General features: G+C 34.9%; 1 protein-coding gene across 5 annotated transcripts in view; it reads right to left on the bottom strand.

The window, feature by feature from the left end:
* ADGRG6 (adhesion G protein-coupled receptor G6) overlaps positions 1-14,011 on the bottom strand; it is a 137,222-nt gene that overhangs the window by 52,777 nt on the left and 70,434 nt on the right. For 3 of the 5 annotated variants that reach the window (XM_047733099.1, XM_047733097.1, XM_047733101.1), the window contains 2 exons: positions 7,038-7,106; positions 4,708-4,791 (listed from right to left, as the gene is read on the bottom strand). In XM_047733099.1, coding sequence (XP_047589055.1) covers positions 4,708-4,791; positions 7,038-7,106 — 153 coding nt within the window. The remainder of the gene's footprint in view (positions 1-4,707; positions 4,792-7,037; positions 7,107-14,011) is intronic. The other 2 variants (XM_047733100.1, XM_047733102.1) reach the window with 1 other exon arrangement.

The raw sequence follows: 14,011 nt of genomic DNA, 5'->3' as shown, positions 1-14,011 counted from the left end.
GTCAGAATCTCATGCTAAAAATTTTTCCACTCCCCGATGTAATAATATAAATACATGAAATTTGCACAAGTCCAAGGACAAGTGGGTTTAACTTATGCAGACTAGGTTATTTAGCTTCTAAAGCTCACCAAGTATTTTAATGATTTTTTGATTTTATGTTCCTCTCAAAATATTCTGAATTTAAAATATTTAGAGGAGTATATTAAAAACAAATGATATTAATTCAGATTAAAAAAAACCCTTATCACACAGTATATGTCATCATATCAAATCACGGACATTCTGAGTGACTGAGGAGAAATCCAAATTGCAGACGTCCAAGAGATATTCCAGGATCCTAAGGGTATCCTGTGTATCCCCGGTGTCAGCAGAGGAGCTGAAAAGCAACCACTAGATGGAGACCAAAAGCATGTGTTTAAGAGTAGTGTTCTTTCCCTCTCGGGAAAATATTGCAAAATACTAAAACTCATTATTTTTTTTTATTACTGACATTTCTGTAATGTTCTGGAAACATTTAAGATATTCTTCTTTAAATTTTAAATATTTCCTGCCTCATTTTTCCCCAATCTGCTGTTATTTATAAATGAAAAAGACATCCAATATCAGAGACAGCCTAAATCAATATATAAATACAGCACTCTCCCTAAATTGCTTACAGCAAATAAAACGTGAACACAGAGAACAATGTAACATCTTATGTTACAGATTCTCTTATGCTATAGGTCATTTTCAAGTAGTCTCCATTCAGAAGCCTCGGAATGGGGCATTTATATACTCGGGAGTCTACTTGTTATACTTATTTAAAATTTCTGAATAATGTAGGCAAACAAGTCCAGGAGTGAACTGTCAAAACAAGATAAAATGTCCACCAAAGAACTGGTAGGAAGGGTTTTGGATTGCAGCAAAATACCTGGCTTAAGCATTGCTGTTGCAGAAAATGCACAATTAAGACATAATGATTCAGGCTTTCCCATGTCATCCCAGCAGTCAAGGGGTCTTCTATAGGTGTAACAACTCCCACAGGGTCTCAATAGAAACGCTAATCACACATTTTCATATATTCCAGAGACTTCAAAAAATATATGTATTGTCCTAATAATGAGAGCCAAGCCAAAAGAATTCATGATAGACATTTCTTAAGGTAGGGGGCATGGTGGGTGGACAAATTTACAAGCATACCCATTTTCCAATAAAGGACTCTTTCAATCAAGTAGAACCTTAAAGTAGAAATCATTGCTTGCCATTATAGATGTGGTGTCAAAACAGTATATTCCTGTCAATAGATCTTTCTCCAATTAATCATTTTTTTTTGGTCCTTCTTAGCATTCTTTCCAGGGTTTCTTAGGAGACCTAGAAATGACACTATGTATTTATTCTATATTCAAGGATGTGAAACATAGGTTTGAAAAAGTAGGTTTTAAAACATTTGTTTGAAAAGAGAGATGTTATAATATACACCAAATGTTATTTTAGAGTCAAAATGATATCTTTGAACTGGTGATGAGATCACTATAACATGACAGTTGGATTTATAATATGACTGGAGTTCTGCTCATTCTACACACATGATTTCTTTAGGTAACTGGCATCCAAAGCTAGATTGATTGTCCAATCTACACACACATCCACAGAAAATTTTTTTTAAAGATTTTATTTATTTATTTGACAGAGAGAGATCACAAGCAGGCAGAGAGGCAGGCAGAGAGACAGGAGGAAGCAGGCTCCCTGCTGAGCAGAGAGCCCGATGCGGGACTCGATCCCAGGACTCCGAGATCATGACCTGAGCCAAAGGCAGCAGCTTAACCCACTGAGCCACCCAGGTGCCCCACAGAAATTTTTTTTATTTGAATAGTTAAACATATGTTTTTTGAATAGTTAAACATGTCAAGAATCTGGAAGCATGGGGTGCCTGGGTTGCTCTCTGCACTCACTCTCTGCCTGCCTCTCTGGCTACTTGTGATCTCTCTGTCAAATAAATAAATAAAATCTTTGAAAAAAAAAAAGAATCTGGAAGCAGTGATGTAATTAATACATGTAAGCTAGATTTTTAGAACAATAATAAGGACTAACGGAGTTATTCCCTTACTTGGGTTACTTGTGTTGACCCCACAAGATTTAATATTCAGTAGCACTGGAGTAATGATTCAAGCACAGAAAGTACAATTTAGTAGGCAAATAATAATTGGCCCAAGAGTGCTCCTTAAGAGTATAATGGAAAAGCCTCAAAAGTTATTTGTGGGAATACCTAGATTATCCATCCCATATTGAAATATCTGTTTATGAAAAATAACTTAAAGATATGATTTTCCTAGTATACAAACTGAGGTAACAGATACAAGTCATATTGAAGATAACAAAAAGAACTTTCCATAGAGAAACCGGAATACTTCATAAAGTTTAGGAAAAGAAATTTTATGGATACACTGAAGAAATATGTCTGATTATCAAACAGTCACAACCCCCACCCCTCCCCATACCAGCATATCATCACTGATAGACCCAGCAAAACTCTTCAATAAGCCAGAATTTAAAGGACTGGATAAGTTAGATGCCAAATTTGATAGTTGTGCCTATCTTTCTTACAGTGAATAATGAAACAGGATTTTCTGATATATCAGATCGTAAGCCTGAGTGAGTTTCCCAAGGAATAAGAAAAGTGTATCTGGAATTGCTGACAGTATATAAATGATTTAGATAGTCTAGGACATGATGTTAAATCCTATTTATTCACAAAGTGAACAAGTAATTCTCTTTCCAATTATTTCTAATTTGACTACATCAAAGAAAAAATATTATAGTCTGTCTCTAACTCTTTGTTAACTCTCCCTTTTTTAAAAAGATAAATGAAGTCTTCAGGCATAGAGATATGAGAAAGCAATAGGATATAGAGAAAATTCAATAACCTTGTTTTCATTACACTTATTCTTGCTTTTCATTTCTGTTTTACAACAAACTACTGATTTTACAAGAGCAATATCGATTTACCCATATAAATGCAAATGTTTAAATAAAAACGTGAGTCAATTTAGATTTAAAACTATTAAATCAATAGTACAGATCATTCGAGGATGTGGCAAAAAGTATTCTGATGGTACGCAGATTTGAATACACAGTTTTAAGAATATTTCTACCACATGATGACTATGGAGTAATTTCAAATGCTAGGATTACTTTTTTTTTTAAATCAAGAATCATCTAAATTGCATTTTTCCCTTTAATGTAGTCAAGTCAAGCCATTTTAACTGAGTATAACATTTGCTTGCTTTGTTGAAACTCCAATGAAGATTATGACGCAGAGAGAGATGGCTGAACAAGGCTCTCTTCAAGAATGTCAGAAATTACATGATTGAGTGAATACAGCTCCACTCCACCAAATCAAGGACTCTGAAGCATCGTATAAATGTTCTTGGGCAGTAGAGGATGTGCCTGTCCTAGAGGGAGAATGCCACAGAGGCTCTTTGTATATTCATACAAAGAGCGAAATACTTAGTTAGAATTATAATATTCCCATCCACTGGCTGGAGTCCATGTGAAATATGCACTGGGAACGTCAGCTGCTGCTGCTTTCCTGGGGGTTGCTGGAATGTTTGCCCTGTCATAAATCTCCTTGGTGCAACTACCAGAAAAACCATAAACACTTCCCTGAATCGATGTCTTCATAACCCTAGTGAAATTTATATCTTTGTTGCATGTAAAATATTCCATAGTTCCAATTTAAATGTCCTCACAGAGGAAGTTGGTGTAACCCCTGAAGCCAAAGAAAAAATGAGCTATGTTGGTTTCTTTTCTCTGGGTTTTGGTCCCTAGTGATATAGTACAGATGTTTTGGCCTCACAAGTTAAATGATTGGGGTTGAGAAAATTCCTTTGTTTCTAATAGCTCATATTTGAGAATATTACTGTAGGCAAGGCAATGGTGTGGTCACCTGATTGGAATTTCTCTTTTCTAGGAGAGACTTAAACCATTTACTCTGAATTACCAAGGCTATGTAGTCCATATAGGTGGCAGACTAAAAATAACTCACATTACCTGGCATTTTCCCTGCTCATTTCTGTATCTCATATATCAGCCCTATTTACAAATTACAAAAAATATAAATAAAAGAGTATATGTAGAAAAATAGGCAAGAAGTATTGACACTTAAATTGAAATTTCATCAGCTGAAAATTGACTTAGTTGATATGCAATCATATTCTAACCATTATTCTTCAACAAATAAAAACGGAGAGCAAAGTATTATCATATAAATAGATCTAAATGTCATGAACACTTAAAGGTGGTTTCAGTGAGAAATTACATTACTAACGTAATTTAGTTTTTGTGAAATTATAAAATTCTTTAAGAAACGGGTTTCCTGAAGTGTATAATCTGACAAAATACCATGAATACTTTTTCAGATATCTAGTATAAAGCAAATTAATCCCTTTTAATTAAATGTTTTTCTCTTAACGCTTCCTTTGAAAGCAGTTTTTGCTAAAAGTGGACAAGAGTAGTACTGGAAATGTACTCATATCACTGGTCATCAGAATAAGGAACTCAAGGGAGTCAAGTAATATTTATTTCTCTTACTAATCTTTACAAATGTATAAATGTACCGATTGAGTCCAATAACAGAAATTTTGTTTGAACATTAGATTTTCCACTCTTAGAAGACAATTTTTTTATTACATCAACATACTACAAATAAAAAAGGTAATGATTTCTTACCATTGCTTTGCTTAGCGATTCTATTAGTAACAGGCATGTTAGTGGTGACAGTGGGTGGTGTAGTACTAGAAGAGTCTACAGTAGCTGGTAATAAAGATGAGAAAGATGTAATTTTGCAGGGAGCACATGACAGTTAATTTGGATGAGCAATCTACAATTAATGCATGAAAATATACAGAGGAGGGATAGAAACCATTTCTTGCTACTAAATACAACAGACTCTAGGGTTACAATGCATAAAATGAAGCAATGCTTCCTATGGCACATTAAGAATCACTTCATATGACCTCTGGGGTCACGTTGTGCAAGAGCATGGAGCTGGTACCAATGAAAAGGAGGAAGAACATTGAGATTCTAGACCCAGGTCTGCCTGTAACAGACTGATGACCACATAGTGAATTACTAAATCTTTCTAGAACTCAATTTCCAAAGTTCGTAAAAAGAAAAGTTTAGAGAAGGCAGTCTTTATTGCACCTATCAGTTTGAGAAATTATCTAAACTAAGTTAGTCTTCCACTGAGACTAGAGAAATAGTCTCCGGGGAAAACGTATTTCTCCTTGAGAAGATAAATGTAAAGAAAAACAAACGAGAATGAAATGTATAGACTATATAGAATATAAATGTGTAGAATCGTTTACAGATCCCAATAACTCTACTAAATGTTGATGGATAAAATGGATTTCATAAGAACAAGCCTTACAGGGGAGACCTTTTCAAGGCATGATGTCATAGCTATGCTTCTTACACTATTAAAATTTTCAAAGATTAAACCCTTATAGAATGCTTTATTATCTTTCTAAGGGATTCTGGAGGAGCTGTATAGGTAGTAAAATAACTATACACACAATCTCCCTTTAGTTTATCCTAGGAGTATGTTTGTACTAGATGTACATTCATATACACAATGACCATTACGCAGTTCCATAGTGTAGCGGTTAGCACGTCTGCTTTACAATGTCCATTTGTTATATATCTCAATTTTAAAAATATTACCTAAATTTAAGACATTCACTTGATTATGCATTGAGTGATTATGATTATGATTACCTTCTAAAAGTGAAATTCTTTGATTCAAAATATACATCCTTAATTAAAATAATTTTCCATTCCAAAGTATTCGTTTTGAAGTTTTTCTTTTTTTAAATTATGAACAATTATATTTATCTTAATGCAAAATACATCAATGAATTTAAAAATGCTTTTTGGCCATTTAGGACATGGGGAAGGGGAATTGCTGGGCATTTGGTCTTTGATCTGTGGAATCAGGACTATAGGCGTCTCAGATTAAAAGAAAACAACAAACCCTTCAGATCTAGAACTAAGCAAAGTTAAGTTTTCTTCCTATTTCATTTAACTATTTCAAGACTAGAGTGAGTTCATGGAAATTCTGTAATGACTTTATTTTCATAGATCATTCATCAGTAATAATAATGAGAAATACTGTCTCAGAAAAGAAGGAAACATAATACTGAATTACATCCCTTCTTCCTGACTACTCCCACACTAGAACCACAGAAGAGAGTTTAGGTTACTACTTAGAAACACTTCTAACCCCTGTCACTTTCAGGATATGATGTTCCTAATAAGAGATCCAGCTTTTTCAAAAGGCATTGTCATGATTCTTAATGTGGCACATAGAACATGTTACTTCGTAAAGAAATATTTAATAGAATAAATGGATGAAAATGGGTCATAAGTAATTAGGAGGAACAATGATAAAATTAAAGCAAAATACTTATTATTTTAAAACTTTAATTATATATTATTTGCATGCAACTACTTAGTACATAATTTATAACTGGAATATTGGCCATAATATAGTCATTGTGCATTATAATAATATAATTACATTAAGATTAGTTTAATATAACTAATTTTATCTTAATATTTAAGTTATATTGTACACCATGAACTGCCTTATGGTCTTGTCTCAAGCTTAACTGAATATTTAACTTAATTTTCCCCTTATTTTTTACACATGAATACCTTTTCAAAATACTGCATGACTATATTTACACAGGATCTTTGCAATACTCTTGAGAATAAAAAGAGGAAAAAATGAGATAAATCCTTGTTTAATCACATATAATCATTCACATTTAAAAACCCAGTCCTTTATGGAAAATGGTCATCCAGCATGTGAATGCATTCTTTCTCCACAGTGTATGTACTGTGCACCCACACAACTAAAACACATCCAGAAATTCTTCTGTTTTGCTGGTTTCTGGCTTCTCAAGTAAAAATTAAGATAATAATCAAAACAATTACAACCCCATTATCCAAAACAGCAAGTAGGAAACAGACTCCAGAGGACGATGTTGGCTCCCTACCTTGGCAGAGGGTCCCCAAATCGGCACAACTGGCTAGTTCTGCTGCTGGGAGTGGGATCAGGTAGGAACCTTGATCAACACAGAGGAATTATACAAGTTTAATTGATGATTTAATGACATTATAAAAAGAAATAACCCACCACAATGCCCACGAATCTTATGGTTGGCGTAATGGGAGCAGCCCCAGAAGAGTCCATCAATAATACTCTAACATCAAGAAAGTCTCTTAAGGTCTTTGTGTCTTTGTTTCCACAAGTGTAAAATCAGGTTATTGAAATTTCCCTCAAAATCTTCAACTCAATTTATTGTCTATCCACACATGAAATGAAAAGAAGTGCTATTTCCCATTAAAGTTTGTGTAAAAAATCCAGGGCCATTTCACAGAACAAATTACAAAGCTCTGGTAGAAATTCATATAAATAAAGTAATATAAACATCAAAGATAAGTTTCAAAAGTAAACTTAGATATTATTAATATTCATAAAATACATATTTTTGGTTTACAGGCACCAGCATATGCCATTTGCCATTCCAGAAATATGTTCCTGTGGCTTCAAGTTGGTCTCTGTGTCTTTTTATTTCAATTTTTTTCTTTCTGACTCATCCTCAGCAAGAAACAGTGTAGAGCTGGCTTTCTAGTAGGATAAAGGATTTTCTCTGTTACATTAAATCTCCCTGACAGTTAACAGACTTTCATCAACAGGATGAGTCTGGGGAAGATGTGCTAAACTTATCACAAAGCACCTGCACTATGCAGAAAGACAGAAGAATAAATACAAATATTTATATATGCACACACATGCACAAATACATGTATTTGATTTTAAAAGGACATTTCTATAACAGTGATTCCAGTCTAATATTTAAACATTTTCCAAACTGTCCTATGGGAATAGTACATGAAGGCAGAGCAGGTACATGATCTAACAAAAGATGTCTAATTAGGTAATTGATGTGCATAAGCAGAAAGCCTCCCAACAGTTTTTTTTTTTTTAAAGATTTTATTTATTTGACAGAGAGAAATCACAAGTAGGCAGAGAGGCAGGCAGAGAGAGAGGAGGAAGCAGGCTCCCTGCTGAGCAGAAAGCCCGATGTGGGGCTCGAACCCAGGACCTGGGATCATGACCTGAGCCGAAGGCAGTGGCTTAACCCACTGAGCCACCCAGGCGCCCCCTCCCAACAGTTTTTAACAGCATCTCATGAATCATGACTTCTTCATTCTCAACTGCATCAGGCACCTAAGCCCAAGGAAGAAATGTTACTTCAGAAAAACTCAACTCTACAGGCAGGCCTATGAAGTTACCTGGCAAGAAACCCTTATCATAGACATTTACATGTCCATTCAAAAAAAAGTAATCGCTGTTTAATGTGTGAGGCACACAGGCTAGAATAATGCTCTAAGACAATGTCACTGCCGTCAGGATGGGAGATAGAATCACAGTTCTCTCAATGCTGTAAGTACTCAGTGGCTCAAAGGAGGGTATAATTAGCAGCTTGGTGAGAAGGGGGAAAGAGAATCAGTACAAAGAAGGAAAGTAATATCACTATACTGATGTGGGGACAAAAGACTAGAGATGGATATTCCTAGCAAACAGAATTACTGAAATATACACCAAGATGGGAGTAAAAAGTTCTGAGAACCTGGGTGACATGGCATTACTGGAGTAGAGTATAGGAATGATCGGATATATAGGTAATGGATACTAGTGGAGGGTCTGATAGAATATTGGCACCATGAGTGGTAGGACTCTTCCAATGGCATATCCCACACACATAGTAGGTGGGTACTCAATCTTTAGCAAATACAGTTCTGGATACATCATGAATGACTGAGAGTGTTTTGAACTCTTTCTTAGAGGAAAGGGAAAACATGAAAGGAAAGTAAGTGAGAAAATTAGGTTTAAATCTGAAACCACTTTTGAGGCTCCAGGGTCAACTAAAAAGGAATATATAAGAATAAATAATATTGTTAATTCACGCTTGATATCATGAATACAATGGGGATGACAAGAAAGAAATGGATATAAGACATCCAAAGATAGAATGTACGATATTTAGTAACTAATCGGAGAAGAGAAAAAGAAATAGAAGACTAGGGCATATTTTTCTGGTTTCCAGCCTTAGAAATTGGTACATAATGATATCATAGAAGGAAAGAGGAAATACTAAGAGAACAGCAGACTTAGGTAGGGTGGGATGAATAAGTCCAGTAATGGGAATTGAGGTGCCTGTGTGACATCTGGATACATGGGCAGGTACACGGGTTTTTGTAAGAGGTCTAGCCGAGAAAAAATGCTGCAAAATCTGTGTGTCTGGGATTGCTCGAGCTAGAGTGGAGATTTGATGGAACCACAGATACTCCTATTTTCAAATATCATATTATTTATTTATTTATTTATTTTCAGTCATATTTTTTTAAAGAGATCTAAATCTGAGAAGTAAAAAGAGTTCTTGAAGAAGGTGATTTTATAGAATTTAAGTGAAGAAAGTTTCACAGAAGGTGTGGCCATATCAAGTATACTGAAATGGTCAAGAACGGTCAAAACCAAGAAGACCTTTAACTCTGCATTGGAATTTTGGTGGTAACTGTTGAGGATTTAGTTTCGGTAGCATGGGAATGACGAACTCAGGAGCACCACTTGAGAAGTGACTGCAAGAAAAGGAAGCCTGGCTATGAAAGAAAGCAGAGACAGGGAGGGTGAGTTTGAAAGACTGGAAACTTAGACAAGTGTACTGTGGAAAAGGGCATCTGAGGAGGCAGACCTTGAGGCTTGCCTGGTCAGGACTAAGGCAGAATTTTATGGTCAAAGTTTCTGTCCACTGTTCTTTCTCATCTTATTTAACTTATGACCCCTTTTTGTAGAACCTTACTTCTCTGTGAGGTACTTATATTTTAGTGAGGAATTTCTGAAAACTAAAAAGGCTTCAAAATTCAAAATGAGGAAACGTCAGCCACTGCAACATAAGGGAGAGAGAAATATCCTTGGATGGAGTTCCTGTGCTTCTCAAATTACACACAATGTTGGCTGTCAAAGGTTCCTTAGGCCTTTCTGGCACTGATACAGTATCTCTGGAAGACAAAGAGAGATAAGGAGACGGTGTGGGAAAGAAGTTTCTAGACTAATTACACTTCCAGCACAGTATGTTAAGGGGCTCAAAGGTGGAAATGAGGAAAGAATCAGAAGAGTTATGATTTAGAGCATGATACTTAATAATTTTTTAATATTCATTGTATGGTAACAATTATAAATTTATTGTATAGTAACAAGTGTCATTGTATGATAACAAGAATAAATTCTAATATGGGACACCCCTGTCAGAGGAAATTATAATATTTCTCAATATTTAAATTATTGGTTGCCCTTTTTTAGGTACTTAGACTGTAGCAAATTGATACTGCATTATAAACACTCAGTAAACACTGTTTTATGATGATTTGATACAGAAACAGAAATTAGATCTGGAGACTACATGGTGTAAGTATAAGCGACAATTTTTTTTTTTTTATTTTAAGAGTTCATTATTTGTTTATTTATTTATTTATTAGAGAGAAAGAAAGAGTCAGGGGAGGAGCAGAGGGAGAGGAACAAGCAGACTCTGCATTGAGAGGGGAGCCCGACATAGGGCTCAATCCCATGACCTTGAGATCATGACCTGAGTTGAAATGAAAAGTCAGACCCTTAACTGACAGAATCACCCAGGTGCTTCACAAGTGACCAATGTAATTAGCAGAAAATTACATTGATAAATGAAAGCTTTATTACAAATACACCAAATTACATAAATACATAAAATATACAAAGTATACACAAACTTTTTATTTCTACCCAGTTCCATTTTCAGCGTATCTGCATAAAAAAGTCATTCTAGCATCAGTTTTCCTAGGTGGACATATTTATGAACCAGATTGTTAAGGAAGAAGAGACAATTTTCTTTCCTGGATCATAATATAATTATTATCAAGTGACTATATTCAGAATGTGACCTATGTATGTTCACTGATGTTTGTGGATACCACAAAGGTTTTTAAAGGCATTTATTTAATATTAACTGTAAAACTTAGTGCCAAGTTTCCTTGCAAGATGTAGTCACTGAAAATGAACAGGTGATGAAAGGGTGCAAACTTGTTAATCTCTCTTCTCTATCTGTTGTCCTTCCAAAATCTTGCCACTGAAAGGAGTCACTATTTACACAGGTTGTGGTAAAAAATGGCTAATGTGTAGCCAAGAACTCATTTTATATTCTACATAATGATAATCCAAATAGCCAAATCCTCACAGCGAGTGGCAATAATGAGAAAAAAATAGTTGCTTTCAATTCCCTCTTTGCAGTTATTATTAAAATGAATTTTATAATTGTTCATAAATATACTTAAAATAACATTATTTCTGGACCCCTTAATTCTCATAAAGAGTTTGGGGCATCTTCAAAGAATAGAGTCCTCTGTAAAGGTAAAGTAATTTTTTCCTGATTTTATTACTTAAAAAAGAATTCCTTTATCTAAAAATGCTACACTCAATAATTTTTTTAGGGATGAATGAAGGAGCCAATAGTGAGTCACAATTTTATGGCTGTGAAGGACAGAACTGTAACAATTGACAAAGGGTAGGAATCCAAGAGTTGATGAAGCCTTGGTAATTAAGAACAAAAATTTGGAAGTGAAAATAAAAGTCAGTACAAATCCAAAAATTTCTAGAAAAGAATAACAAAAAAGTTGGGTACTTAAGAATTGTGTCTTATCTCTACATCCAAAACTGGTTCATAAATGGAAGTATTTAATAAATTTTGTTAAATAAATGTAGTTTGTTTGAGCTTAGACTGTTTATTGGGTTATACTGTACCACTCCTCAGGAAAGAGCAGTCATCAGGAAAATAAATAAAACTCGTATAGAAGGCACTATTTGTTCTTTGTGAAAACTGATGGACAGTAGCCAGTACCTAAACTTAAAACATAACACAGGCAAATTCTTGCAGTTATAATTAAAGAGTCCACTCACTGAGAAAACTATCTATGGAGGTCATAAAACTGAATACATTTAATAAAATTGGGTAAATAAAATATGCTTAATAAAATAAAATTATAAAGTAAAAATTCTAAGAAAAAGAATGATGCTAAAAAATGAAAAAGAATTACTGCTAAATAAAGTCTTTCTGAAAAAAAAAAAAAAACAGACAAGATTAACTGTGTTTAAAAAAAAAAAAAAACAGCCTGCTGAAAATTTCTTAATTAAGATATAGTTCCCCACAAGGCTTAGAATAGTGTAGGAAAACAAGAGTCTAAATCTGAAATTGTTGAAACATTAATTAATAACATGTTGATTTTATTAAGGCTAGGATATTTACTATTTGAAACAAATGACAGGATGTTTTAATGTTAGTATAATCAGTTCTGTTTTACCATCTTAATTTTCATATCATAATTTACTCAGCAACAGACCTTTGGAAAATCTATTCATTCTTCCACCACAAGTTGAATCTGGAATTAAAGGTCATATTTAACAGACATTGTCAGTCCAATGGAATGTTAGGCATGAAATTCTATTTTCCCATTGGTTACTGTACTGATCATTAGTTTTTGGAAATTACTGTTACGATAAACAGCAAGCCAAATGTTCCAGGAAAAAAAGAAAGGTTAAAATGTTAACAGAGTAAACTTTTTTTCACTTGTTGAAAGTTCTGCTTAGCTAACAAGCTTAGATATCCTCTCTCTTACAGGTATTTCCTGCCAGTTAATAAGTGACTCCAGTTCTTCAACTCCCAAAGCTGATGACTGAACAGCGGGAAACTCCCTCTCCAGTGATGACTCCTGAAACACAGCCCAGGATATCTGAATCCACGGAATGGGGTGTTTGAGATCATTGTGGAATGTCAAGAAGACTGCTATAAAAATTAAAGGAATTCAAGCCCGCTGAGTCTGTAACTTGTGCTACTCTTTCAATGAAATCATTTTGAAAACATATAGATGACTATGTTACACCAGCATATGTTTGATGTGACCCAGTAATCCTCGGCCTTGGGAAAGGAGTTTTAAAGAGAGTGTTAAAGAAAATGTGAACACACCCAGATATAAATCCTGGGGAAGGGGGACAGGAGATGTGCGTGTTAGTTCACCAACTGCCTTAACTTTATTATTTTTTTTTTTTTTTAAGTTTTAGTTTCCTGCCCTATGTTAAGTGAAGGAATTAAAGTTGGAATTCCCAAACAGAAATGCCTCCTGGAGCCAGAAGGCCATCTGAAGATGAAAGGGGGCTGGTGGAAGAAGAATACAGAGAGCGGTAAGGGCTGAGGAGAACGCCCATCCCTTCACAAGGAGCAAACACCACCTAGCTCCAGCTGTGTTGGCCTGGCAGCAAGACTAGCCCAGGCTTCGTTTCTTGTTTGCCAGCAAATCCAAAAATTTATTTTTATTTGAAATCATTTTTTTAATGTTGGAAAGAAATCATTGTTTAAAAGCATTGTGTGGAACAAATATAAATAAATGAGAACAACTAAATGCTACCACCAGCATGGATGTCTGAGGGCTAAATGAGCTCATGAGAGGCTGATTGACTCCCCCTGGCCCTGGAGACCTAGCAGGTCTTTACCATAGTCATCCAAAGTGTGTGCTTCAGAAGGTTTGACCCTCATGATTTTTTAGACTACTTTCAAGGATCAGCAAATTTTCTCTGGAAGGGCCAATAGTAAAAATGTTAGGATGGTGAGCCATGTTACAGTCTTCCACCATCACCAACTCTGACCCTGTAGCAAGAGGCAGCCATAGACAATACAAAGCCTCCTAGTCATGGCTGTGTCCAATAAAACTTTATTTACAAAAATAGGTGGCCTGCCATAGGGCTTCCTAGTTTGCCAACCCCTGGTCTAGAGCATTTCCTAGAGAAGCTTAGAAATCAATCCATGTACTTCCCTCACATTTTATCACATTAATGTATCTAAGAGGCAACGCAGGAAAGAAACCTTATGACTTTTGTTTAAAA

The sequence above is a fragment of the Lutra lutra genome, chromosome 6 (assembly GCF_902655055.1).
Source record: "Lutra lutra chromosome 6, mLutLut1.2, whole genome shotgun sequence".
Classification (NCBI taxonomy): domain Eukaryota; kingdom Metazoa; phylum Chordata; class Mammalia; order Carnivora; family Mustelidae; genus Lutra; species Lutra lutra.
The sequence above is the reverse complement of the archived record's forward strand: the minus strand, read 5'-3'. Positions and strand labels throughout refer to the sequence as shown.